Source organism: Jaculus jaculus, chromosome 9 (assembly GCF_020740685.1).
Source record: "Jaculus jaculus isolate mJacJac1 chromosome 9, mJacJac1.mat.Y.cur, whole genome shotgun sequence".
NCBI lineage: Eukaryota > Metazoa > Chordata > Mammalia > Rodentia > Dipodidae > Jaculus > Jaculus jaculus.
Window position 1 is genome coordinate 88,537,882 of NC_059110.1, and position 27,527 is coordinate 88,565,408.

At 40.0% G+C, this 27,527-nt stretch overlaps 1 protein-coding gene across 6 annotated transcripts in view; it reads left to right on the forward strand.

Annotated features, from left to right (window-relative positions):
- The window catches only part of Nf1 (neurofibromin 1), a 281,308-nt gene that overhangs the window by 235,485 nt on the left and 18,296 nt on the right, over nt 1-27,527 (forward strand). For all 6 annotated transcript variants that reach the window (XM_045158367.1, XM_045158370.1, XM_045158368.1 and 3 more), the window contains 15 exons: nt 3,043-3,236; nt 5,047-5,187; nt 5,579-5,858; nt 6,430-6,644; nt 7,204-7,265; nt 7,415-7,529; nt 8,379-8,480; nt 10,908-11,048; nt 16,741-16,867; nt 17,845-17,976; nt 19,912-20,047; nt 20,877-21,034; nt 25,632-25,754; nt 26,109-26,239; nt 26,387-26,487. In XM_045158367.1, coding sequence (XP_045014302.1) covers nt 3,043-3,236; nt 5,047-5,187; nt 5,579-5,858; nt 6,430-6,644; nt 7,204-7,265; nt 7,415-7,529; nt 8,379-8,480; nt 10,908-11,048; nt 16,741-16,867; nt 17,845-17,976; nt 19,912-20,047; nt 20,877-21,034; nt 25,632-25,754; nt 26,109-26,239; nt 26,387-26,487 — 2,158 coding nt within the window. The remainder of the gene's footprint in view (nt 1-3,042; nt 3,237-5,046; nt 5,188-5,578; nt 5,859-6,429; nt 6,645-7,203; nt 7,266-7,414; nt 7,530-8,378; nt 8,481-10,907; nt 11,049-16,740; nt 16,868-17,844; nt 17,977-19,911; nt 20,048-20,876; nt 21,035-25,631; nt 25,755-26,108; nt 26,240-26,386; nt 26,488-27,527) is intronic.

A 27,527-nucleotide genomic window follows, 5' to 3' on the forward strand; every position in this document is an offset into this window, starting at 1 on the left:
GAGTGACAAATCTCCAAGACCCATAATTCTAACCAGAACAAGTCTCTGGAGTTCCAATTCTGCCCCTCCAGCTAGGCTACTCACAGTCCTGGAAAACTTCACCAGGGCCGGAGCTTTCCTTAGCAGGCATCTGTTGGTCCCTGCATCTCCACTGGGTCTCCACTGCAATCCACAGTTCATCCTCTTGGCTCTAAGGGGGTCTCCATACAGGCATCCAGAAAACCTGCTTCACACTGCCCATGGCCATGTCCAAAACACAAGACCATGTTGCAAACTCAATGACCCTCTCTTTTCTGCATTTCTTATACTCCATAATACCAGTTAGGGTGCCAGTTTGTTAATCCATGGGGGAATAGAGCAGACTTTGAAAGAACAGGATATTCCTTAAGCACTCAGTCCCCTTCAAAAGACTCTACATTCTTCCTGTTGTTCCAGTGCAGATCAGCTGGCCCAATCTCAATAGTTGTTATCTCTCAAACAATTCGTAGGTGAACAGGCAGCAGCTTAGAATAAAACATTTCATTTTTTCTGCTCACACTAGTTCATTTCTGTGCAAAGGAACCCTGCACAAGTTCTCAGGACACAGACATATGAGCAAGCTTCTCACACAAATTGCTAGCCCAGTCCAAACAGAGCTCTTTTTCACCCTCATTAGCCAAACCTCATAGTCCATAGTTCTTACTATATTCAGGTCTTTCAACTCTGAGCAGAATAGTCCATCAAGCACTGCAGGCCAAGGTTTCAAATCTTTCCACATTCCTCCTGAAAATCAGCTCCAAAAGGCCAAAGCCACACAGTCAGGTGTCTTGCAGTAACCCCATTCCTGATCCCACTTTACTGTTGCAGTCCAATTCACATTGCTGGTAGAAATCACCCAACCAAGAGCAGTTTCTGGGGAAAAGAGGTTTATGGACTTACAGGCTCAAGGGGAAACTCCATGATGGCAGGGGGAAATGATGGCATGAGCATGGGGTGGACATCACCCCCTGGCCAATATAATATGGACAATAGCAACAGGAGAGTGTGCCAAACACTAGCAAGGGGAAACTGGCTATAATACCTATAAGCCTGCTCCCAACATCCCACCTCCAGGAGGCATTAATTCCCAAATCTCCATCAGCTGGGAACCTAGCATGCAGAACACCTAAGTTTATGGGGGACACCTGAATCAAACCACCACATCTACTGTTACAGTTTTTGACTACTTTTGAATTTAATAATGCCAATAATTAATAGCCAAACAAGGCATAGTCCAAAAGCCAAACAACAGAGAATAAGTTAAGCTTTTGGGTCTCCATATAATGGAATAATATGAAGGCATTTTAATGTTTCAACTATCTTTGAGCCCTCAGGATGCAGACATAGGAGGATCACTTGTGAGTTCAAGACCAGCCTGGGACTACAGTGAAACCCTACCTTGAAAAAAATGAAAAAAAAATCTGTATTTTGGGGCTAGGGAGATGGCTCAGTGCTTAAAGGTGCTTGCTTGCGGAGCTTGACAGCCCAGGTTCAATTCCCCAGCCCACACACAAAGACAGATCCACAAAGGGCACATGTGTCTGGAGTGTGTTTGCAATAGTAGGAGGCCCTGCCACACCTATACTCATCTCTTCCTGTCTACCCCTTTCTCTTGGTCTCTCTGTTTCTCTCTCTCTCCCTCTCTCAAAGAAATAAATTAATTTTTAAAAAATGTTTTGGCTCAGAGTTTCAATTTCAGAAAATGAAAGAATTCTAGTGATCGGTGATGATAATGCACAGTATTTTGAATGTACTTAATGTTACTCAACTAAACACAATGGCTAGAATACTAATTTTTATGTATATTTTATTGTAATTTACAGTCTTTGAGACTCTATGTAAAGTATAAACAGAGAAAGAATATTTATTTTTGAGGCAGGTTCTCATTCTAGAGGCTGACCTAAAGTGTAGCCCATCCTGTTCTCGAACTTACGGCTTCAGCATCCTGAGTGCTATGATTAAAGGCATGTGCTATCATGCCTGAATACAGGAATTTTGTGCTTCTTTGGGTATCTCAATAAGGCTGAAGGTTTTTTTTTTCAATGTATTTTGGAGAATGTTAATGATAAGAAATAATCTCAAATAGGTTTGGGGGGATTATATGTATGTAACATATAACACACACACACACAAATACCCTATGTCTACAAAGACTTAAAAGCCTAAGGAGAGATGAAGTGATACACTGATACATTAATACCAATTTCATTTGTGTGGTAATACTTTCGTCTTACCAAACTGTCTACTATTTCCATATATTCCTTTTTAAAAAGAGAATAAGATTTGATAGTTTAGCTAAAAGAGAAATTATAATATAAAAATAGGTCAAAACTTTTCAATAATTGGCTTACTAGGTTTTTCCCTACAATACCAGAATTTATTGAATAACAATAAATTCGGGATTACTGGCTTTTAACATTACTATTTTCCCCAAAAACTACTCTCTTCTTTGTTTTTTTGTTTTTGTTTTTTTTTTTTGTTTTGTTTTTTTTTCAAGGTAGGGTCTCACTCTGGCTCAGGCTGACCTGGAATTCACTATGTAGTCTCAGGATGGCCTTGAACTCTCGGTGATCCTCCTACCTCTGCCTCCCAAGTGCTGGGATTAAAGGCGTGCGCCACCACGCCCAGCTTACTCTCTTCTTATTAAACCTCTTATCATTAAAAATGTACTTATTGGGCTGGAGAAGATGGCTCAGCAGTTAAGGTGTTTGCCAGAAAAGCCAAAGAACCCAGGTTCGATTCCCCAGGACCCACATAAGCCAGATGTGGGGCAAGACGGGGGGGGCGCTCACATCTGGAGTTTGTTTACAGCAGCTGAAGTGCCTATTTCTCCCCCCTCCTCCCCCCTTATCTCTCTCAAATAAATAAATAAATAAAAACTTAAAAATGTATTAAGTCTCTGTATTACAGGCTGATTTCTCGTTAGCATTCTTAACTTTGTCTTCCCTCTGTTCCTTTGTAGTGAAATAACTGCTGATGTGATTCTCCTTGATGACTTATGCTAACAGAGTACTTTACCCCCAGGTATTGAATTGAAGCACCTTTGTTTGGAATATATGACCCCATGGCTCTCAAACCTAGTCCGCTTTTGTAAGCATAATGATGATGCCAAACGACAAAGAGTCACTGCTATTCTTGATAAGCTAATAACAATGACCATAAATGAGAAACAGATGTACCCATCTATTCAAGCAAAAATCTGGGGAAGTCTTGGGCAGGTATTAAATTTGCTTACATATCTTTCTTGTATTTTCTTTGTGCTTTGTGCAAATCATTGTACTATCCACTGGTAATATAGCTACAGACCACACTATTTCCACATTCCGAGATATTTCGACATCCACCCTCCCACCCACTCTTAATCTGATTTGAAATTCTGTAAAGCTAATGTACATTTTACACATCTCCTTCCATGGCACAATTATGTAGACTTAACAGTTGTTTTTTTTCTAGCAAATACTGTTTAACTGTATTCTAGTCCCTGTACTCTATAGGTGCCAATGAATGTTTCCTAGCAGTGTGTTGTTGTTGTTGTTTTGAGGCATCTGCTTTCATTTATAATTGTAGCACAGGATATAATTCACTATTTTAAAATGTGTAATCAGAGCTGGAGCAATGGCTTAGTGGTTAAGGTACTTCCTGCAAAGCCAAAGGACCCAGGTTCGATTCCCCAGCACCCATGTGTTGCAATCAGGTTCACATTGCTGGTAGAAATCAGCCAATCAAGAGCAGCTTGTGGGTAAAAGAGGTTTATTATGGCTTACAGGCTCAAGGGGAAGTCCACAATGACAGAGGAAAACGATAGCATAAGCAGAGGGTGGACATCACACCCTGGCCAATGTAATATGGACAATAGCAACAGGAGAGTGTGTCAAACACTGGCATGGGGAAACTGGCTATAACACCCATAAGCACATCCCCAACAATACACCTCTGGGAGGTGTTAATTCCCAAATCTCCATCAGCTGGGAACCTAGCATGCAGAACACCTAAGTTTATTGGGGACACCTGAATCAAACCACCACATTCTACCCCTGGCTCCCACAAGTGATAACCATACATGATGTAAAATGCAATGCATTCATCTAACTTTAAAAGTCCCCATAGTATTTATCAATTCCAGTGATGTTCATATATCCCCATAGTCCAAGACCTTTTAACTGAGCCAAAATACCCAAAAATAACCTCAAAAAACCCATAATGGCACAGAGTAAACATTCACACTGCAAAAGATGGCATTGAGCATAGCAAAGAAATACTACAGCAATACATGATTTAAACAGGGCAAACACCAAACTCTGTAGCTCCAAGTCCAACAACTTTGGCCAGTGACAAGTCTCCAAGTCCAATAACCCGAACCAGCAACAAGTTTCTGGAGTTCCAATTCCACCCCACCAGCTAGGCTACTCACAGTCCTGGAAAACTTCATACAGGGTCAGCAGCTCTCCTTGCCAGCCATCTCATGGTCCCAGCATCTCCACTGGGTCTCCACTGTAGCACATGAGTCTGGAGTTTGTAATGGCTGAAGGCCCTGGTGTGTCCATTCTCTCTGTCTGCCTCTCTCTCTCTCTCAAATAAAGTAAAAAATATTAAAAAGTTTTTTTTAAATCTGTAATCATTTAAGGAAGCAGGTCTCTTACTCGGACAATACTGTGACTCCTCTAAATAATTTTAGATGATTTTGGAGCCAATTTTACAGCCTTATGGTGTCTTATAGTATATTTTAAAATAATAGATTGGCCACATATCATCTTGAAAGAGCACATAGATACCTTCTAAGAGAATGAAGATAGTAATATAGATTTTTAAGTTTTCGATGCTAATGTTATTCTGAAGGAATCAAGTAAATATCCCCATGCTTTCCTGAGTGTTTTACAATAAGTTAAATTTACTGACAGATAATAAGCTCTATTCTGTGTTGGAAGTCTAGGATAAAACAAAATTGTTATGTTGACTGAGCTGCTCTTTGAGTACCTTTCAGGTAGTGGTATGACTGACAAGAAGAAGTTATTTTCTCTTTTCTGCTAGATTACAGATCTGCTTGATGTTGTGCTAGACAGTTTCATCAAAACCAGTGCAACAGGTGGCCTGGGGTCAATCAAAGCTGAGGTGATGGCAGACACTGCTGTAGCTTTGGCTTCTGGGAATGTGAAATTGGTTTCAAGTAAGGTAACCACTTTTCCTTTGCCTTCTAGACTATGGCATAGTATATCTGTTTTTACCATCTTCAGGGTTAATATGTAATTCACTATTTTAAAGTTAAACTGGGGGCTGGAGAGATGGCTTAGCAGTTAAGGTGATTGCCTGCAAAGCCTAAGAACCCAGGCTCAATTCCCTAGTACCCATGTGAACTATGCACAAGGTGGCACATGCGTCTGGAGTTCATTTGCAGTGGTTAGAGGCCCTGGTGTGTCCATTCTCTCTTTCTCTCTGACATGTACACACACACTCTCACTGTCTCCCCCCCCCCAAATAATAAAGAATATTAAAAAGTAGAGTTAAACTAGATTTATGATGAAATTTTTAGTTCCATGTTTTTACAAATTCTTCTTCTTTATAGGTTATTGGAAGAATGTGTAAAATAATTGACAAGACATGCTTATCTCCAACTCCAACTTTAGAACAACATCTTATGTGGGATGATATTGCTATTTTAGCCCGCTACATGCTAATGCTATCCTTCAACAATTCCCTTGATGTGGCAGCTCACCTCCCCTATCTCTTCCATGTTGTTACTTTCTTAGTAGCCACAGGTCCGTTGTCCCTTCGTGCTTCCACACATGGATTGGTCATTAATATCATTCACTCTTTGTGTACTTGCTCACAGCTTCACTTTAGTGGTAAGTGCCAAGAAAGTATATTGTTTGATGAGTTGTTTTCTTTACTTCACCAAATTGCTGTAGATTTACTGTTATTTGTGATAGTGTCTTATTACCAAGATGCTATTTTAGCCCCGTAAGTAATAATTTGAAACGTTATCAGAAAGAAAGAATTGCCAGGAGTGGTGGTGCACACCTTTAATCCCAACACTAGGCAAGCAGAGGTAGGAGGATGGCTGTGAGTTCAAGGCCAGCCTGTGACTGCATAGTAAGTTCCAGGTCAGCCTAGGCTACAGGGGGACCCTACCTCAAAAAACAAAAGAAGGAAGGAAGGGAGGGAAGGAATAAAGTACTTCCATGCCATATGAAGCTTTAGTAAATATTTCTGTGTTTACATCGCTAGTACTGTATTACCTCCACTGATTTGTGGTTAAGTGACTATTAATATAATGACCTAGAGATTTGATTGAGTGAGCATGGTTGTATAATTTTATATATGATATTCAAAATTTCTAAATCCAAAATGAAAATTGGTACTTGAGAATTAAAATGTTAATATATTTGATGTTTTTGTCTCCTTTTTCCCTTACAGAAGAAACCAAGCAAGTTTTGAGGCTCAGTCTAACAGAGTTCTCATTACCCAAATTTTACTTGCTGTTTGGCATTAGCAAAGTTAAGTCAGCTGCTGTCATTGCCTTCCGTTCCAGTTACCGAGACAGGTCATTCTCCCCTGGCTCCTATGAGAGGGAGACTTTCGCTTTGACATCCTTGGAAACAGTCACAGAAGCTTTGTTGGAGATCATGGAGGTATAGAAAAATGACAAGAAAATAAATTAAAATCATTTTTTAAAAAATCTATAATGTGACCAGGTGTGGTGGTGCACGCCTTTAATCCCAGCACTCAGAAGGCGGAAGTAGGAGGATCACCACAAATTCGAGGCCACCCTGAGATTACATAGTGAATTCCAGGTCAGCCTGAGCTAGTGAAACCCTACCTCAAAAAAACAAAAACAAAACAAAACAAAAGAATGTGTAACACTGGGCGTGGTGGCACACACCTTTAATCACAGCACTTGGGAGACAGAGATAGGAAGATCATCATGAGTTTGAAGCCAGCTGGGACTACAGAGTGCGTTCAGGTTAGCCTGGATTAGAATGAGACCTTACCTCAAAAAAAGATAAATAAATAAATAAAATAAAATAAAATCTATAATGACAAAAGAACTGGTTTATTCTTCTATACATAATTCTTAAATCATTTCTATGGAATGTGTTATTGACAAATGTCACTTAATGACATTGTGAACATTACTTGATTATAAAAACATCTTGTACACATAGGCATTCACAGTTTCCTGTTTTTTAGGCATGTATGAGAGATATTCCAACTTGCAAGTGGCTGGATCAGTGGACAGAACTGGCTCAAAGGTATGTCCCAAATGATCCACAACTTGTAGAGGTACATATATTCTTGAAAAGGCAGCTACTGTTGTCTGTATAACTGGTACCTTTATTGTGTGTGTATGTATACACACACTCAAAGCTTTTTATAAGTTCCTTGGCTCTTTTCATTGCAGATTTGCATTTCAGTACAACCCATCCCTACAACCAAGAGCTCTTGTGGTCTTTGGCTGTATTAGCAAACGTGTATCTCATGGGCAGATAAAGCAGATAATCCGCATTCTTAGCAAGGTACTTTTCCACTCCCTTCTCTCGAAGTTCATAAGTCATAAATGAGATCTTCCAATTTTTTAATATTTAAATTTAATAAATTATTGCTTATTAAATCTTTAAAATGTTATTCCCTTACTGTACTTCTTTGAAGTGATGAACCTTTTGTAAAGAAAATATCTTTATAGAGGTTATCAGTAAAAAGTTAAAAAAAAAAAAATAAAGCCAGGTGTGCTGTAGCATGCCTTTAATCCCAGCTCTTGGGAGGCAGAGATATAGGAGGGTTGCCATGAGTTCAAGGCTACCCTGAGACTACAGAGTGAGTTTCTGGTCAGCCTGAGCTACAGTGAGATCCTACCTCGAAAATCACCCCCATCCAAAAAACCAAGTTTACAAAAAATCTTTACGCCTTTTATCCCAACACTCGGGGGGCTAAGGTAGAAGGATCACTGTAAGTTCGAAGCTACCCTAAGACTACACAGTGAATTCCGGTCAGCCTGGGCTAGAGCGAGACTCTGCCTTATAAAACCATACACACACACACACACACACACACACACACACACACACACACAAAATCCTTAAGTAAAAATGAGTATTGTACCTCTTTTGCTAAGCAGGTACTCTTAATACTTTACCATTGTACAAAATACAATATCTTTATATAAAGCTTTATAGTTGATACTTATTATACTAATGCCTGGCTTACTGAAAAATAATATGTTTTTTAAATAAACCAAATATACAGTATTCACCATTTGTTGTATTTGTAAAATAAATACATGTTTTCTTAACTGATTCTGAGCTTCATTTTAGGAGTTGATGGTATATTAATGAAAAGTAAAATTAAGTATTCTCTTTCTCTAAAAGGCACTTGAAAGTTGCTTAAAAGGACCTGATACTTACAACAGTCAAGTTCTGATAGAAGCTACAGTAATAGCACTAACAAAATTACAGCCACTTCTTAATAAGGTAATTATTATGTAGAACTTGTGTATTCATGTTAGATGTTGGCATTTTTTGTTCTTTTCTTATAAAGGCCTTAGGGGAAAAAAAAGTATTAAAAAATGCTGTCAAAGCTGGTCGTGGTGGCACATACCTTTAATCCCAGCACTCGGGAGGCAGAGGTAGGTGGATCGCCATGAGTTCAAGGCCACCCTGAGAATACAGTGAATTCCAGGTCATCTTGGACTAGAGTGAAACCCTATCTTGAAAAACAACAAACAAATAAAAATGCTGTCAGGCTGGGGAAATAGTTGCGCTTGCTTGTAAAGCCTGAAGGCCCGGGTTCAATTCCCAAATACCCACATAAAGCCAGACGCACAAAGTGGCACATGCTTCTGGAGCTCATTTTCAGTAGCAAGAGACCCTGGTGTGCCCATCGCCTCCACTCTCTGCTTATAAATAAATAAACAAATATTCTTTGAAAATGCTATGGTTAAAGTGGAACTTCTGTCATAAAGATTAGTGTATGAAGTAGCAAAATCAGTGAAACTTCAGGTTCAATGAGACAAGAGACTTGTGTTGAAAAATCAGGTGGAGCTGGCATGGTGATGCACGCCTTTAACCCCAGCACTTGGAAGGCAGAGGTAGGAGGATCACCATAAATTCGAGGCCACCCTGAGACTACAAGTGAATTCCAGGTCAGCCTGCGCTAGAGGAGACCCTACCTAGAAAAACCAAACAAAAAAAGAAAGAAAAAAGATAAATAGGTGGAAAACTATTGAGGAAGACACCTAGCATGGATCTCTGGCCGACACATAAACACCACACACAAACATATATGGTTCTGTAATCCCTATCTTACAAATAAAAAAATGCGACTCAGGAAAGCTAAGTAACTTGCCCAGAGTCTCTAATAAAAGGCAAAACCATGATTCCAGTCAAAGACTTTCTGACTCTAAAGTCCATGGGCTGTCCCACATATCACCATGCTAAATGAAAATTACCAATAATGTGTATTTTCTTTTTCTTTTTTTGGTTTTTCAAGGTAGGGTCTCACTCTGGCCCAGGCTGACCTGGAATCTACTATGGAGTCTCAGTGTGGCCTTGAACTCACAGCAATCCTCCTACCTCTGCTTCCCAAGTACTGGGATTAAAGGCATGTGCCACCATGCCTGGCTTTACTTCTTGTCACTCTTACTAGTATAGTATTCTTTAGATCCTCTGAATTGAAAATATTCATTATTAGGTGGGCGTGGTGGCATACACCTTTAATCCCAGCACATGGGAGGCAGAGGTAGGAGGATCGCTGTGAGTTCGAGGCCACCCTAAGTCTACATAGTGAATTCCAGGTCAGCATGAGCTAAAGGCTCTACCTCAAAAAAAAAAAAACAAAAAAAAACCAAAAAACAAGTGACAAGAAGTAAAAAGGTTAGAATTTAACTATAATTAGATATAACTGGAACTTGTTATAGGTAAGTAGAAAGAGAACAAACCCAGAGTATATGTTGTACCAAAAGGTACAGCAGTAGGATGGTGAAAGAATGCTGGGATTGAGAACTGGAGAGATGGCTTAGCAGTTAAGGTACTCACCTAAGGACCCAGGTTCAATTCTCCAGTACCCATGTAAGCCAGATGCACATGGTGGTACATGTGTCTGGAGTTCATTTGCAATAGCTAGAGGCCCTAGTGTGCTCATTCCCTCTCTCTCCCTCTCTCTCTCCCCCCCCCCCCCCTTTCTCTGTCCTTCCCTCCTGCCCTCCCGTTTCTTCTCTCAAATAAATAAGAAAAACAAAAAAAGATCTGGGCGTGGTGGTACACGCCTTTAGTCCCTGCACTTTGGAGGCAGAGGTAGGAGGATCGAGGCCACACTAATAGTACATAGTGAATTCCAGGTCAGCCTGAGCTAGAGTGAGACCCTACCTCAACAGAAAAGAATGCTGGGATGATGTCAGGTGGTAGACCATTTTGTAAATGATGGGAAAGTTGTAAGATTGGGTAGAATTAGTCTAACATTCTTCATTCTTCAGAAGACTTTGGAATGTGCCAGTTCCAGATAGTATGACAAAAGTAGGGAATACATGTTTCAGAATTCCCAATTTATAGAATCCAGGTTTAGAGTAAGAAAGCGGTGTGAGATCGTATCAATAGGGATAAAAAAGAAATGGCAAATGCAGAAGGAACTACTATAGTAGAGTAAATGAGCTTTAGTGACTGTTTTTGGGCAATCAGAACAGGGAGAAATCAAAGAAGTTGCTATGGTTCTCCACCCAGCTAGTGGTGTCTGTAGTTCAACACATGGAAAGGACTCCGTGCTTGCCTGTATGCACACTTTCCCCACAGGAGAGGAAACATGGGCAGTCTGGCGAGGTCTCGGGCTTCATGTCATGCCTCAGTGTGGTGGATGAGACTGCTTCATGGCTTACCTCACTAACTGAAACATGCCTCCTTTGCCAGGACTCACCACTGCACAAAGCCCTGTTTTGGGTGGCTGTGGCTGTGCTGCAGCTAGACGAAGTCAACTTATATTCAGCAGGCACTGCACTTCTGGAACAAAACCTGCACACCTTAGATAGTCTCCGGATATTCAATGACAAGGTAAGCAAGCTTCCCTTTGGAGTTCCTCAATTACTCACAGTTAGTTCTCCTCCTTTTTCTTTTCTTCCCATGGTTCTTTTAAAATAGAAAATGGGGCTAGAGGGACAGCTTAGCAGTTAAGGTGCTTGCCTGCAAAGCCAAAGGACCCAGGTTCAATTCCCCAAGACCCACATAAGCCAGATGCCCAAGGTGGTGCATGTGTCTGGTGTTGTTTGCAATGGCTGGAGGCCCTCATGTGCCCATTCTCTGTCTCTCTCTGGCTTTCTCCAAATAAATAAATGACAAATGGTCCATATGAATATTTATGTCGTCATTTTATTGTGAATGTAGTTCCTTAGCAGCTCATTAAAAACTATTTCGAGGCTTGAGAGATGGTTCAGTAGTTAAGTGCATTTCCTGCACAAGCATAAGGACCTGAGAGGCCCTTAAACTGTCCAAATTTGAATCTCCACATCCCATATAAGCAACTGGGTGTGGCCATGTGTACCTGTAGCCCCAGTCTTGCAAAGGAGAGCAGAGACCAGGGACTCACCCAGGCTCATAAAAAAACAGCAAGTTCCTGTATCAGTAAGAGACTTCAGTTCAAAATGAGAATGGAGAAAAGAACACTGATAGAGCAGGACCCCTGATATTTTAGTCTGGCCACTGCAGGCAAGTGCTCCCTACCACAAACAAGTACATGAGGCACTTCAAGGGAACAGCACATGTATACCTCCCCCGACACACCCAAACACTGAGCAAAACAACAACAACAAAAAAATGGCTGGGAAGATGACTCAGCAGTTCATGGTACTTGCTTGCAAAGCCTACTGGCTTAGGTTCAATTCCCAATGTGCTTATATAAGCCAGAGGCAACAATTAGCACAAATGTTTCTTGTTCGTTTGCAGCAGCAAGAGGCCTAGGCACACTCATACACATACGTGTGCATACACAAGCACATGAAAATAAATTGTAAAGTACTTTAAGCCAGGCATGGTGGTGCACACTTTTAATCCTACCTCTCAGGAGCCAGTGGTAGGAGAGTCACCATGAGGTCAAGGCCACCATGGGACTACATAATGAATTGCAGGTCAGCCTAGGTTAGAGCAAGACTCTACACACATACACACACACACTTTAAAAGCTATTTAGGGCTGGAGAGATGGCTTAGCGGTTAAGCGCTTGCCTGTGAAGCCTAAGGACCCCGGTTCGAGGCTCGGTTCCCCAGGTCCCACGTTAGCCAGATGCACAAGGGGCCGCACGCGTCTGGAGTTCGTTTGCAGAGGCTGGAAGCCCTGGCGCGCCCATTCTCTCTCTCTCCCTCTATCTGTCTTTCTCTCTGTGTCTGTCGCTCTCAAATAAGTAAATAAATAAAATGTTTAAATAAATAAATAAATAAATAAATAAAATAAAATAAAATAAAATAAAATAAAAAGCTATTTAAACTTTTACATCTATTTCCTTTGTTAAAATGGCTATTGAAAACCCAGGGGTGGTGGTGCATGCCTTTAATCTCAGCATGCAGGAGGTAGAGGTAAGAGGATTGCTGAGAGTTTGAGGTCACCCTGAGACTACAGAGTGAATTCCAGGTCAGGCAGGGCTAGAACGAGACCTTACCTCAAAAAGTCAAATAAATAAATAATAGCTATTGAAAAGCTCAGCAGATGTCTCAGCAGGTAAGAGAACTTGCCATGCAAGCTTGAAGGCCAGATAGGGTCTGACTCTTCCCTGAGCTCAATTACCCAACACCCATGTAAATACAAGATATGGCCATGCATATCTGTAACCCCAGTCCTGTTAGTAGCAGAGAGTAGAGCTTGCTAATCAACCAGTCTGACCCCAAAACAGCAGCTCAGGTTCACTGAGAGACTCCATCTCAAGGAAACACAGAGATGAGCAATAGAGGAAAGACACTGGACCTCCTCTGGCGTCCCCATGCACATGGGTTATGGCATCTTCACACACAAACCTCATACCACATAAACTATGTACATACAGCACAGAAAATCAACAATGAACAAGACTGGTTTGGTATTAGTAACTTGGATAACAATGAGTAATAAATAGTCATAATGGCCACCATACTAGGCCTATGCTAGGCAGTGCACATTCATTATTTTTTTTAATTTTTTTGTTTATTTTATTTATTTATTTGAGAGCGACAGAGAGAGAAAGAGGCAGATAGAGATAGAGAGAGTGAGGATGGGCGCGCCAGGGCCGCCAGCCACTGCAAACGAACTCCAGACACGTGCGCCCCCTTGTGCATCTGGCTAACGTAGTTCCTGGGGAATCGAGCCTCGAACTGGGGTCCTCAGGCTTCACAGGCAAGCGCTTAACCGCCAAGCTATCTCTCCAGCCCTATTTTTTTAATATTTTATTTTTGAGAGAGAAAATGGGCTCTCCAGGGCCTCTAGCCACTGCAAAAAAATAAAAAAAAATAAGTAAATAAACCTCCAGACACATGTGCCACCTTATACATCTAGCTTATGTGGATACTGGAAAATAAAACCTTGGGTACTTAGGTTTTGCAGACAAGCACCACAACCACTAAGCCATCTCTCTAGCCCACATACATTATTTCTAATTTTCAAAACCCTAAAGTAAAGGTTAGCATTTCCATCACTGCTTCACAAACATATTATCTTACTAACAATAAGTTTATTTTTTAAATTTATTTGAGAGTTTGGCACACCAGGGCTTCTTGCTACTGCAAACAAACTTCAGATGCATATTCCATTTTGTGCATCTAACTTTACATGGGTACTGGGGAATTGAACCATGGGCCAACATGCTTTGCATTCAAGTACTTTTAACCACTGAACCATTTCCCCAGCCTCTAAAAGTAAGTTTATTTTTACTTAATAATAGTACTGAACACAAAAAAAAAAAATCTGTGTGATCAGTAGCAGATAAAGAAGCTGGAGAATCTAAAGAGCTGATTGAGGTACTTAATTTTACTAGGTTTGTCTTTTTTGTTTTTTGTGTTGTTTTGTTGTTGGTTGGTTGGTTGGTATTTCAAGGTAAGGATTCACTCAAGTCCAGGCTGGCCTGGAATTCACTATGTAGTCTCAGGGTGGCCTCATGGCGATCCTCCTACCTCTGCCTCCCACGAGCTGGGATTAAGGGCATGCGCCACCACAACCGGCTTCACTAGGTTTTTTTTCTTTTGCCTAATCTCACTTTAAAATATACCTTTAGGGGGCTAGGAAGGTGGCTTAATGGTTAAACATACTTATTTGCAAAGCCTGCCTGCCTGCCTGCCTGTGTTCAATTTCCCAACACCCATGTAAAGCCAGGTGCAAAAAGTAGTGCTTATATCTAAATTGAGCTTGAATTTTAGTTCAGTGTATAGAGGAAGGAATAAGAGTACAAAATTATGTTACTTATGTTTTTGGAAAAAAATGGGAACAATCTAGAATAAAAGATTTATTTTGAAGATAGAATTCATGTATGAATTGAAAATAATTGAGCTATGAACAGAAATAGAGAACATGACTTTAGGTGTGAAGATAGGGGGTGTATCAGTCAACTTCTTGTTAATGGTACAAAATACCTGACAATAAACACTTGAGGAAGGAAGGGTTTATTTCCACTAACAGTTCCTGGTCACAGTCCCTCATAGTAGGGAAGGCATGGTGGCAAGAGCTTAAGGAAGCTGGTCACATTAACACAATGAGGAAGAAAAGCAGACTGATGAATGCCCCTGTTCAGCCACCTCTCTCCCTTTTTTTTATATAGTCTAGGACCCCCACCTATGGAATGATGTCACCCACAGTTGAGGTGGGTCTTCCCACTTTAATTAACCTAATCAACACAATTCTTCACAGGTGATTCTAGATCCTATCAAGTTGACAATAAATATAAATCATCATATATGACCTAAACAATATTTATTCAGTGTACACAATGTGGTGTAGACTCAAAATAACTGGAGGCCTGAGAAGTATGAAATCAAAATTTTAAAGGTAGACGATATCTTGAGATTTATCAGTCAGACCTCTGTTTTACAAAATGGAAAGAAGGGACTTGTCCATGTTCATACATCTAGCCTGAAATGAGACCCTTCTTTTTCTAATTGCATTGCTCTTCTCCAGAGTTGTCTTGGGACTGTAGTGGCTCAATAGCTAGCTATTGGCCATTTCTATGTTAAGAGCATTTACAGAGCTGGGAGATGACTCAGAAGATAAAATCACTTACTACACAAGCTTGAAGGCCTGAGAGGGCCTGTTTCACCCTGCATTCTATCCCCAGCACCTACATAAGCAGCTGGGCATGACCACTCATACCTGTAGCCACAAGCCTTAGGGGAAAAGAAACCAGACAATCACTGAGACTTGCTGGCCAGCCAGTCTGACTGAAAAAAAATGGCAGCTCTGAGTTCAGTGAGAAACTGTCTCAAGGAAATGATGCAGAAGTGCAATAGAAGAGGGCATCTGACATTGTCCTCTGGCCTCTGCATGTACACTCATGGGGCTCATATGCTCACACCTGTCCTACACGTGCATACAGCCCGCATATCTCACTACACTTCATATGCTCCAACATGCCAGGAAAAAAGTATTAGTAGTTAAAATATATACCTTAGAAGTGTCTGTCTTGGCATTTTCATTGCCAGGACAGTGCCGTAGGAGTAACTAATCTTGACCTCAGGACCTCATGGCACTAGGAATCAGAGTTAATAGAGCTTTGTTAAAATCCACCAGAGGAGGCTGGAAAGATGGACCAATGCTTGCAAAGCCTGCCAACCCAGTGTTTGATTCCCAAGCTAGATGCAAAAAGTAACACAAATGTCTGGTGTTCCTTTGCAGCAGAGCAGTAAGAGGCCCTAATGTGTCCATGCACACATACATGTGCAAGCAAATAAATAAATGGTTATTTTTAAAAGGAACTAGAATAATCATCAAGGTAATGTCTATCTGCCTATAGGCCCTACTACCTTGGGGGCCTGAAACAGGAGGATCACTTGAGCCTTAGAGTTTAAAGCCAGCTTCAGCAACACAGTGAGTCCCTGTCTCGGAGACTCACAGCTATTGTCCTAGCATTTGGGAGGTGCAGGAAGAAGGATCAGGAGTAAGCCACTGTCAGCTACATAGCAAGGCTGTGGTACCCAAAACAGCTGGAGGTCTGGGAACATGCATTCAGGGAAGCTTTGGCATCATGAAACCCTATCTCAAAGAAGCAAACAAAACCATTGCCATATGGGAGATGGCTTAGCAGTTAAGGCTCATGCCTGTCTGCAAAGCCTAAGGACCCAGGTTTGATTTCTCCAGGTCCCACATAAGCCAGATGCACATAGTGGCACATGCATCTGGAGTTCCTTTGCAGTGGCTAGAAGCCCTGGCACACCCATTCTCACTCTCTCCTGACTGTAATAAATAAATAAAATCTTTTAAAAAAAAAAACATTGCCATAGATCTGTTGGGACTATAGATACATATGCTGCTTTGAGTCCAGTTTTATGTGGGTGCTAGGGATCCAAGCTCTTTTAACCACTGAGCCATCTCTTCAGCCTCCAGATTATTCATCTTGTCATAGCCTCTGAGCACAAACAAGAAACAATAAGTGAACTTCGAAAGAAAGGATCTAGGATGGGAATGTAGCTCCATGAAGCACAGTTTGGCATGCATGAGATCCTAGGTTCACGTACTGAAGAAATGAAAAAGAAAACTTCTGTGTAAACCCTATCAACTTTCTCATTATTGTTCATACTAGAGTCCAGAAGAAGTATTCATGGCAATCCGGAATCCTCTAGAATGGCACTGCAAGCAAATGGATCATTTTGTTGGACTCAATTTCAACTCCAACTTTAACTTTGCACTAGTTGGACACCTTCTAAAAGGTAACAAGGCCTTATGTCAGGATATTTTTGTAAAATAGTATTAAGAAGCCAGAAGTAACGAAAGTAATTGATTACTTAAAATAAGTTGAAATTGCCAGGCATGGTGGTTCATGCCTTTAATACCAGAACTTTAGAGGCCATGAGTTCAAGGTCACCCTGAAACTACATAGTGAATTCCAGGACAGCCTGGGCTAGAGTGAGACTCTACCTTGAAAAAAAAAAAAAGTAGAGCCCACATGTTTTACTTTAAAATACAAACTGTCTGAGCTGTTTTGTTTAATATACACTTCAGTAGAGCCTAGTTTTTGTAGTGAATACCATATTTCTTTTGAAAAGCAAAAAAAAAAAGCCGTGTGTGGTGGCGCATGCCTTTAATCCCAGCACTCGGGAGGCAGAGGTAGGAGGATCGCTATGAGTTTGAGGCCACCCTGAGACTCCATAGTGAATTCTAGGTCAGCATGGGCTAAAGTGAGACCCTACCTCAAAAAGCCAAAAAATAAAAATAAATAAAAAGCAAGAGAAAAAAGAAAAAAAATGCCAGGTGTGATGGCACACACAGTTAACCCCAGCACTTGGGTGGCAGAGGTAGAAGTTTAAGGCCACCCTGAGTCTACATTGTGAATTTCAGGTCAACCTGAGCTAACATGAAACCCTACCTTCAGAAAAGAAAAAACAAAAAAAGTCTTAAAGGGAACTGTAGTATGTAGTTTTATTTTTTAATGCTTCTTTAGTAGATGGGAGATTGGAAACCCATCGTCTCTCCTAACTCTCCCATGGGGTTCCAGAGAATATTTGGTACCTAATTCTATATATAATTAATTTTCATTTTGTATGTTTTATGTTCACAAATAGCTATTCTTGAAAGTCAGAAGTGATTCCTCATAACTCCTTTTCTTTCAGAATTGCTTGTTACAGCATCAGAACTCAAATATTTGTTTATAGACTAACTTGACTTGTCTTTTTTTTTTTTTTTGCAGGGTACAGGCACCCTTCACCTGCCATTGTTGCAAGAACAGTCAGAATTTTGCATACACTACTAACTCTGGTTAACAAACATAGAAATTGTGACAAATTTGAGGTGAATACGCAAAGTGTGGCTTACTTAGCAGGTAAAAACCACAAAATAGGCAAAACTAACTTTTAAAATTTTTGTGTGTGAATGCATGTGTGTACATATTTGTGTGGGACATGCACATGTACTTGTATGTGGGTGCATATAGAGGCCAGAGACAAGCTCTCATTGGCCCAGGGCTACCAAGTAGGCAGACTGGCTGGCGTGCACTCTGGAAATCCTGTCTCTATCTCCCCAGCACTAGGATTATTGGTACAGAATTTAATGTAGGTACTGAGAATTGAACTCAGGTCCTCATGCTTGCAAGATAAACATTTGACCCCCTGAGCTGTGCCCCACCAAAATTAATTAATGACATCTAGATCTTGGGAGCACCAAAAATAAAACACACACACACACACACACACACACACACACACACACACCCTTTAGTAAGTGACCTGACAGTTAAATGTTGACAGTCCAGTCCTTTGAAAATATTTAAATTTTTGACATTTTGTCAACATATTTTTCTTTATGAAAGAATTTGCATTAAGGTAAGCAAGGTGGCTCACACCTACAAGCCCAGCACTTACTAATCACTCAAGAGATCTTGGAGTGTGTTCCAGATTAGCGTGAGCTAGAGTGAGACCTTACATCCCCCCCAAAAAAATTGCATTAAAATCTGAAATGTGTCTTACTTATTTAAAATACCTTTAGGGCTGGAGAAATGGCTCAGTGGTTAAGTGCTTGCCTGTGAAGCCTAAGGCTCCTGGTTCGAGGCTCAATTCCCCAATACCCAAGTAAGCCAGATGCACAAGATGGCACATGCATCTGGAATTCGTTTGCAATGGCTAGAGGCCCTGGTGTGCCCATTCTCATTCTCTCTCTCTGTGCCTCTTTCTCTCTCTCTTTTCCTCTCAAATAAGTAAATTAAATTAAAAATAAACACTAAAATACCTTTATACAACAATGTTATTGTTTCTTTTATAAAATCTAAACTGTATTCCTTGTCATCTTTGGTTCAGGAGACTATAGAGACTCCTTGTCTGTCATCAGATTTGATTACCTTGGCTATAAAGCTAGGCCTCTCAGTAGCTCTTCAATTCTATCCTCAATCTAAATTTCATAAGCCTCATTTTCTTATTACCTCTCCAAATGAATGGACTATTTTATGCTAATCTACTTGCTTCATCCTTCAGGTAGCTTTCTGCCTCTTTAATATTTATTCCTAATACTTATTTGATCTGGGATGTTTGCTCCACTTCCCCACCATTCCACTGAACCCTCTGTTTCCTCTTATCTAATATTTGTTTTTCTACTCAGCAGCAATTAGCACGTAAATATAATACAGTTATGAATGCAATTGTTTGGTAGGAAGTACTGATTCTATGCTTATCAGACATCCATTTTTGGCAACTTTTTTGTTTCAGTTGTAGGATCTTGAGCAAATCATTTTACATCTCAGAGTGTTTTTCCTCAGTAGACTTTATAGTAACTGCCCACATACTTTTTGTGATTGTTGAGACTAAATATACACTCAGCACTTGCAAAAATAAGGTGCTTATTAAATTTCTTTGTATATTCCATATTGATGTATAATCTATAAACTCTTCAGGTATGTTTGTTTTGAGTATTTATATACTTCAGCCTCTTACCCCATATGGCTCACTTAGCAGTAGTATCATTTTAGAACATCGTAAAAAATCTGTCCTGATTTAAGTAACACTTGTAATTTATAAAAACTTTTATGTTAAAAAAAAAACCTTTTATTTATTTATTTGACACAGAAAGAGAGAGAAAATGGGTGCGCCAGGGCCTCCAGCCACTGCAGACAAACTCCAGATGCATGCACCCCCTTGTGCATCTGGCTAACGTGGATCCTGGGGAATCGAACCTGGGTCCTTTGGCTATGCAGGCAAATGCCTTAACCACTAAACCATCCCTCCAGCCCTGTAAAAACTTTTTAAACCTACTTGCTTTTTCCTTTTAGCTTTACTCACAGTGTCTGAAGAGGTTCGAAGTCGCTGTAGCCTCAAGCATAGGAAGTCACTTCTTCTTACTGACATTTCAATGGAAAATGTTCCTATGGATACATATCCCATTCATCATGGTGACCCCAGCTATAGGTAAGCATACTTGCGCCCATGCAATGACACAATTATAGCTGGGTTTCAAGTTTCTACACTGATGAAGGCTAGCCATAATCTAAATAGACGTCTAGAGACAGGCCAAGAGGACTAATCAAAACTCAGTTTATAAATGTACACTATTTTATGTGAGGAGCAGTGGCAAAGCTATTCTATTCTAGTCTGTGCTAATATTATCATTAGTTTGCCTCTTTAAAAAAAAAAAACAGCCATGTTCAGTGGCTCATGGCTTTAATCCCAGTACTGGAGAGGTTGAGGTAGAAGGATCACCATGAGTTTGAGGACAGCCTGGGCTACAGAGTGAGTTCCTTGTCAGCCTGGGCTAGAGTGAGACCCTGTCTCAAAAACAGTTGAATAACATAAAGAGATCATCTTGAACTTTTGGAGTTGCAAAAAACAACCTGGCGAAAACCAGCATGAAATGAAATATACGCAGCATCACATGCTTAATAACAAAAACTAAGTGATACGGATTGATAAAAACATGCTCACACATTTGCTGTCTTTACTCACACCTCGAACATTGTTCAGCTTTCAATGGAATGGATGGATATGGAGACCTAAGGCAGGAAGATTGGGAGTTTGAGGCTAGCCTGAGCTACATAGCAAAATGCAGACTAGCTTGAGCAATTTAGGGTGATTCTGTCACTAAGAAAACAAGTTTATACTCTGAAGCTCTTTCAAAGTATAGTTTTAAAATTAACTGATTATTGTCATTAGGAAATTGGACAGCTTATTAGAGCTATCACATACTGGTTGCATTTGTTATCATGTTAATTAATTCTTTTTGGTTGTTTAAATCTCTCAGGACACTAAAGGAGAACCAACCATGGTCTTCTCCCAAAGGTTCAGAAGGGTACCTTGCAGCCACCTACCCAACTGTAGGCCAGACCAGTCCCCGAGCCAGGAAATCCATGAGCTTGGACATGGGGCAGCCTTCTCAAGCCAACACTAAGAAGTTGCTTGGTTAGTTTATCTTAATGTTGTACAAATTTTTAAATTATTGTAATTCTTAGAAATAATCAGCTACTTTCACTTCTGGACAGTTATTTGCAGCTTTTTTTTTAAAGCTATTTAAAAATGATCAAAATTTCGTTTTGGTGTAGCAAAGGATATTTTTGGAATTTTTTTTTTTTTAATTGGGTGGGTGCAGACAGAGAGAATGGGAGCTCTAGGGTCTTCCAGCCACTGCAGATGCACTTCAGATGCATGTACCACCTGGTACATCTGGCTTATGTGGGTCCTGGGGAACTGAACCTGGATCCTTTGGCTTTACAGGCAAGCAGCTTAACCACTAAGCCATCTCCCCAGTGCTAGCAAAGTTTTTTATGCCAATTATAAGGAAGTTAGATAGGTCCATTTAGTCATGTCTATTCAGACAGAGAAATGAGAAGGAGAATTTGAAACCATTCTGGGTTTTGTTTCTGATTTCTTGGCTAAGTACTGTAGTTTTTGTTGTGGGCAACAGGTAGTAATATTGAGTCATTAGGTACCTAAAATAAAGGAAGAGTTGTTGCACTCACCATAGTTAATGATATATTTCCCTAAATTTTCATCGGAGACCAGACTCATCAATATGGTATGAAGCTAATCACCATTTTTTTCACAGAAAAGATGGCTCCATGGTTAAAGGCACTTGATTTTGCAAAGCCTGTCAGCCCTGGTTCAACCCCCAGTACCTACATAAAGACATATGCACAAAGTGGCTCTTATGTCTAGAGTTTCTTTGGGGTGGCAAGAGGCTCTAGCACACCTGTATATTCTGATTCATTCTCCGCCTCTCCCTCCCCCCCCTTACAGAGAAATAAACATGTTTTAAAAGATCATATATTTTTAACTTATTACAATAAGATTTGATTCTTGACACTTAACATTTCTCAGTTGAATCAGTATTTGGCTATGAGAAACATACATGAAACATTATGAGACCCTTTCTTATTCCAATCACTAAAAGTAAACTCCTTGAAAGATCCCACCAAATCCCACCTGGTGCAAGAGGAAATGCAAAATAGCTCATGTGTCCTATTGGCTAACATTTAAATTGTTAACAAAATATGTCAGAATCTCCCCCCCCCCCCTTAAATAAGTAGTGACAACCAACATTGTGTATATGGCTCTCAGTTATCCATGCAAGCATACTTACATATCTTTAGGTAGTAATGGGAACATGTTCATGTTCATAAGGAAATTAGTGAGTAAACCACAAAGCTTAATGTAAATAACCTGCCAGTAAACCATGAAAGAAAGAGAAATCATAGGTGCCAATTACTGTTACACTGGTTTGTTTGCCTTTTGTTTCAGTTCCTTTTGTTAGTCCTTGGCCATCAGTAGTCTGAGAGTTGCCTGGTTACTCACTGTTTTGTAATTATGGATTTCCATGCCAAGGAAGTTGGAAATGAAAAAATAATCTCAGGGGGGAAAATGCAGTACTGAGTTCATTCAAACTGCAAGGAGGGCTCATCTTTAGGTGGCTAAGCCTTAGAAACAGCTGATGACAACAGCACCTGCCAGACGCTGCTAAAGTGATAATGTTTGAATGGGGAGCACTGAGGAGCTGGAAAGTTGAAGAGAGGAGGACACATTTGAGCCTTACAGATTCAGTATATGCTTGCCAGGTAGACACAGGATAAAGTAGGATAGGCATTCAGGAGAGGAAGAATAGTATGAATAAAGAAGTTAGGGAAAACAACTGGCAATGGACATCATAGAAAATAATGTAGAGAATGAGACTAGAGAAATTGACAGGCCAGAGAGATGGCTTGGCAGTTAAAGGTACTTGCTTGCAAAGCATGATGTACTGGGTTCAGTTCCCCAGCACCCACATACTACCAGGTGCACAGAGTGGCCATGTGTCTAGAGTTCATTTACAATGGCAAGAGGCCCTAGTGTGCCCATACTGTCTCTCTTAAATATGTAAAAATAAAATATTGTACATGTGTATCCAAATTTTACTTGTGCCCCATTAATATATTCTGTTTTATGTTATTGTATAGTAAAAATTTTAACAGTTAAAGGTTCAAATATGCTATCTATAAGAAAGTCACTTCAAGCCATGCTGGTAGTGAATACCTATAATTCCATCACTTGGGATGCAGAGGCAGGAGGATTGCAAGTTCAAGGCTAATCTGGGCCTTGTCTCAAAAATACAAATAAAAGAAGACTGGAGAGATGGCTTAGCGGCTAAGGCGCTTGCCTGCAAAGCCAAAGGACCCAGGTTTGATTCCCCAGGACCCACATAAGCCAGACACACAAGGTGATGCATGTGTCTGGAGCTCGTTTTGCAGCAGCTGAAGGCCCTGGCACACCCATTCTCTGTCTCTCTTATCTGCCCCCCCCAATAATAAAAAACAAATAAATGAAATTAAAAATATAAAAAAGAAACTTTTCAAATATAATGGGAAAACTTAAAAGTGAAAGGACCAAAAAAGTAAAATAACATAACTTAGACTAGGCACGGTGGTACGCACCTAATCCCAGCAATCAAGAAGCTGAGATTAGAAGTTTGTAGTGGGTTTGAAGCCAGCCTGGGCTATAGTAAGACCTTGTCTCAAAACATCAAGGGGGAGAGAAAGGGGGGTGAGGGGAGAAAGAAAATTTTGGCTCAACAGTGATTCTGTTCATATAAAGCAAAACTAAGGGCTGGATATAAGTCCACATTGGACTTAGTGGTTAAAGTACTTGTCTGTAAAGCCAAAGGTCCAAGGTTTGATTCCCCAATACCCATGTAAACCGGATGTACATGCATAAGGTGATGCACGTCTCTGGAGTTCATTTGCACTGGCTGGAGGCCCTGGCACACCCATTTTCTCCCTCTCTCCCTCCCTCTCTCCTTTCCTCTCTCCCCCTCTCTCTCTCTCTTTCTCTCCCTCCCCCTTTCTCCCTGTCTCAAATAAATAAAATAATTTTTTTAGAAAAGCAAAACTAAAATGCATGATAAAATTGAGATCCTATTGAGGCATCTAAGAGTGTATATCCAAGAGATGAATAGCAAGATAACTGGAGTTGAAGGCAAGATAAGTACATAAGTGGCAAGGTTTTAGCATTGATTTTTTTTTTTTTTTTTGGTTTTTCGAGGTAGGGTCTCACTCTGGTCCAGGCTGACCTGGAATTCACTCTGTCATCTCAGGGTGGCCTTGAACTCACAGTGATCCTCCTACCTCTGCCTCCCGAGTGCTGGGATTAAAGGTGTGCGCCACCACGCCCGGCTTAGTATTGATATTTTATACTTAGTGACTACTGATTTCTCTGAGCTATAAGAACAAAAAATGATCTTCCAGGAAAAGTACAGAGAGTAAAATAAGGAAGTGGAAGAGCTAGGACATCTCCGTGTAGAGTGATGATCTCATCTCGTGTACTATAAAAAGCACTAATTGGTTTTAGGAAATTGAATCCTAGCCATGCAACCTCAGGCTGATCTTCAACTGCTTTTGGCTTCCTCCATATGCCTAAAGCAAAGAGGCTGAACTTCTAGTTTCTTTTGGCCTTGGTATTTATGACATATGAACATTTATTAGTATTAGTATCTAAGGTCAAACAGAACATTGTATTTGTCCTGTGTTTGTCTGATATTTTTGTAATATTGGCTTCAACTCAAGCTTTTAAAAAACAAGTATTTCAGGTACTTGTTTTTGTTTGTTTGTTCTGAGCATTGAACCCAGAGCCTTACCTATATCCCTGAGCTATATATCCAGCCCCAGATACTTTCTTTCTTGGAATTCCTCCAAAAGAGTAAGTTATTTGGGCACAAAGAACATAAATATGTAAGTTGCACATAATCCAATTTCAGTATTTTTACTTTATGATAAAAATGTTTACATAGGGGTGGAGAGATGGCTTAATGGTTAAGGCACTTGCCTGCAAAGCCAAAGGACTTTGATTCAATTCCCCAGGACCTACATAAGCCAGATGCACAAGGTGGCACATGCATCTGGAGTTCATTTGCAGTGGCTGGAGGCCCTGGTGTGCCTATTCTCTCCCTCCCTCCCTCCCTCCCCCCCTCCCTTTCTCAAGTAAAAAAATAAAATAAAATAAATGTTTAAATATTAGTGTAATACATAACTAGGGAAACTAAAAGTCTAGTATAGCATGTATCGAATTTTTAGTACTTTCAGAATTGCACATCTTGCAGAATTAAAGAATCAAACTTTAATTTTTACCTCAGTTTGGAAATTCTTCATCCATTAGCAACTAACTCTTGGTACCAACAGAATTTAACTTGAAAAGGTTGTACATGTGTAGTTGATCTTTCCCACTTAATAGGGCCCATTCTTGTGTGTGTTACCAGAAGTTGTATTTCTGGGTGGAGTTGAGTTTACCTAATGCCTATCATCTCAGTTTCATTTGGTTCAGTAATAAGCCTCCTGCCCTAGGAAGCTGTGGGATGAAAACCCCTTCTTGAGAAAATAGAAAATAAAGAGAGAAATCTGCTCCAGGGATATGTTGGCACTCACTTGGTTCCTTATGTGAAAGCTTAAACACTTTATGTTCATTTTCTTTTTAATATACTTCTCTTTGTAGACACTGTGATTAATGAACTTCCATATTCTGTAACTTTTGTTTATAGGAACAAGGAAAAGTTTTGATCACTTGATATCAGACACAAAGGCTCCCAAAAGGCAAGAAATGGAATCAGGGATCACAACACCCCCTAAAATGAGGAGAGTAGCAGAAACTGATTATGAAATGGGTGAGAACTAAAGTTATAATTAATCTAGATCATTGGCAGAGTGGGAGAGCACAGTAAAGGCATATTTACTTCTCAGCTATGTCATAGGCTCTCAGGATACACTGTAGAAACATTACTACTTCTTCAGAGATAAGCTCTATGGCCTTAAAATGGCAGCTGTCCTGAAGCTTGTGTAAAAAAGTTATATATGAGATAGTATAGCATTGTAAATAGGTAAACAGTAACTCTGTATGATGCTTATGTTGATATTTTTAAGTGTATTTAAAAAGTTGTGGAATTTAAGAAGGAACATTGGAATATATTTAGGTGAAGTAATTAATGTAGCTAATCATGTTAATCCTTATCTTCCTGTAGAAACTCAAAGGATTTCCTCATCACAGCAGCACCCACACTTACGTAAAGTTTCAGTGTCTGAATCCAATGTTCTTTTGGATGAAGAAGTACTTACTGATCCGAAGATCCAAGCGCTGCTGCTTACTGTTCTTGTAAGGGATTTTCCTATTTAAAGTCCCTTCCATCAGTCTACTCATAGGAGCCCTTTAAATATTATAGGCATGAAAGGAAGATGTTTGCTTCTTATCAAAATATAAATATAAGCCAGACACAAAATGAAAATGTTTGCTTATTTGCAGGCTACACTGGTAAAATACACTACAGATGAATTTGATCAACGAATTCTTTATGAATATTTAGCAGAGGCCAGTGTTGTATTCCCTAGAGTTTTTCCTGTTGTGTAAGTATCTTCTTTTGTTTGTAGTTAACCTTTGTACCTATCTTTATATCAAATGCTTAGTAAAGGTTTAGGAAATTATTACCTGGTATTGTTGCAAAGAGGGGAAAGTGTGGTATTGATTTTGACTACAAAGATAATTTGTAGTTTGGGGCCCCAGGTTTGATTCTTTAGCACCCAAAACAAAAGAACACAGTGAATTTAATAGTGGCTAAAACAGGTTCTGACCTATTTATTAATAAAACAAAAATATTGTTTAAGTCTTATGATTTGCTAAAGTGGTTTATCTTGTTGAATATTGTACAGTTTTCTCAAGAGGAAACTGATAGATTGCTATATTTAAATCATCATACTCATTTTGGTTTTCTGTATTTACAGCTGAAGTGAAAACAAAATTGACCTTCTACTCTCTCTTAACACCTTGGCTTCAGTGCATTCAACTTATCCCAAAGAAACAGGGGCTAATCTAGTCCTGAACCAGAACCTCTACATTGTGTTACTATTTTCTAATGTCTCCATTCTTCCTTTTTTTTGAGAGAGAGAGAGAGAATGGGCACACTAGAGCCTTTAGCTACTGTGAACGAATTCAACACCTGTGCCCCTTGTGGTGCATGTGCAACATTGCACACCTGTGTCACTGTGCATCTGGCTATGTGGGACCTGGAGATTCAAACATAAGTTATTAGGCTTTGTAGGCAAGTGCCTTAACCACTAAGCCATCTCTCCAGTTCTCCATTCTTTTTATTAGTGGACTGCAGCTGAACTAGAGGAACTTAATCTCTTCATAAGATTGCATTGTGTCATATATTGCACCCCTTCCAAACTATTTTTGCTTTCATTAGCAAAGTTCAATCTGGCATAACGTTTATTAGCACTAAGTAACATTTAATTGCAACTCCCTGGGTACATAGTAACAGACAACAGAAAGAGGTGGTCCAGAACATGCTAAGTGGTGAGCAGAAGCCAACATGTCTTGAAAGACATTTAGCACATGTAATGAGACATGGTTATGTGACACCAACAGTTGTTTGCTTTAACGATAT